General features: G+C 30.4%; 1 protein-coding gene across 1 annotated transcript in view; it reads left to right on the top strand.

The window, feature by feature from the left end:
* Positions 1–431, top strand: part of LOC107628482 (gamma-interferon-inducible lysosomal thiol reductase) — a 2,311-nt gene extending 1,880 nt beyond the window's left edge. The window contains exon 5 of the mRNA XM_016331136.2: positions 144–431. Within this exon, the coding sequence (XP_016186622.1) occupies positions 144–284 (141 nt within the window). The 3' untranslated portion in view covers positions 285–431. The remainder of the gene's footprint in view (positions 1–143) is intronic.

The raw sequence follows: 457 nt of genomic DNA, 5'->3' as shown, positions 1-457 counted from the left end.
ATATTAGCAATTAGCAATTTTGTATGGTGATTTTTAAATAATATGAGTTTAGGTAGTTTATGTAATGTTAATCTGATATATTATTATTATTATTATTATTATTATTATGTGGCTAACTAACGAAGCTTCTCCTATTGGTGCAGTTTAATGTGAGTAGACACGTGTGTAACGCCTATAAGGGTTCTTTGAAACTTAAAGCATGCAATAAGAATGATATGCATGTTGCTGCCACCTCATCAGATGAAGAGTTTAAATTAACTCAAGCAGTGTGTTATGCTAATTAACAATGTGTAGGGGTTGTGTGTCAAGTGTCAACTCCATAATAATGTGAGATTAAATAATGTTTGTGGACACCTATCATCTTATTTGGGGAGAATCAAATTGAGTGAAATAATATTTATTAAATATATAGCTGCTTTTCTTTTTCCCTTCTAAAAAGTCCACATGTTATACGCTA

This window comes from Arachis ipaensis, chromosome B02 (assembly GCF_000816755.2).
Source record: "Arachis ipaensis cultivar K30076 chromosome B02, Araip1.1, whole genome shotgun sequence".
NCBI classification, from domain to species: domain Eukaryota; kingdom Viridiplantae; phylum Streptophyta; class Magnoliopsida; order Fabales; family Fabaceae; genus Arachis; species Arachis ipaensis.
Note: the sequence above shows the minus strand (reverse complement) of the source record. Positions and strands in the feature narration are given on the sequence as shown.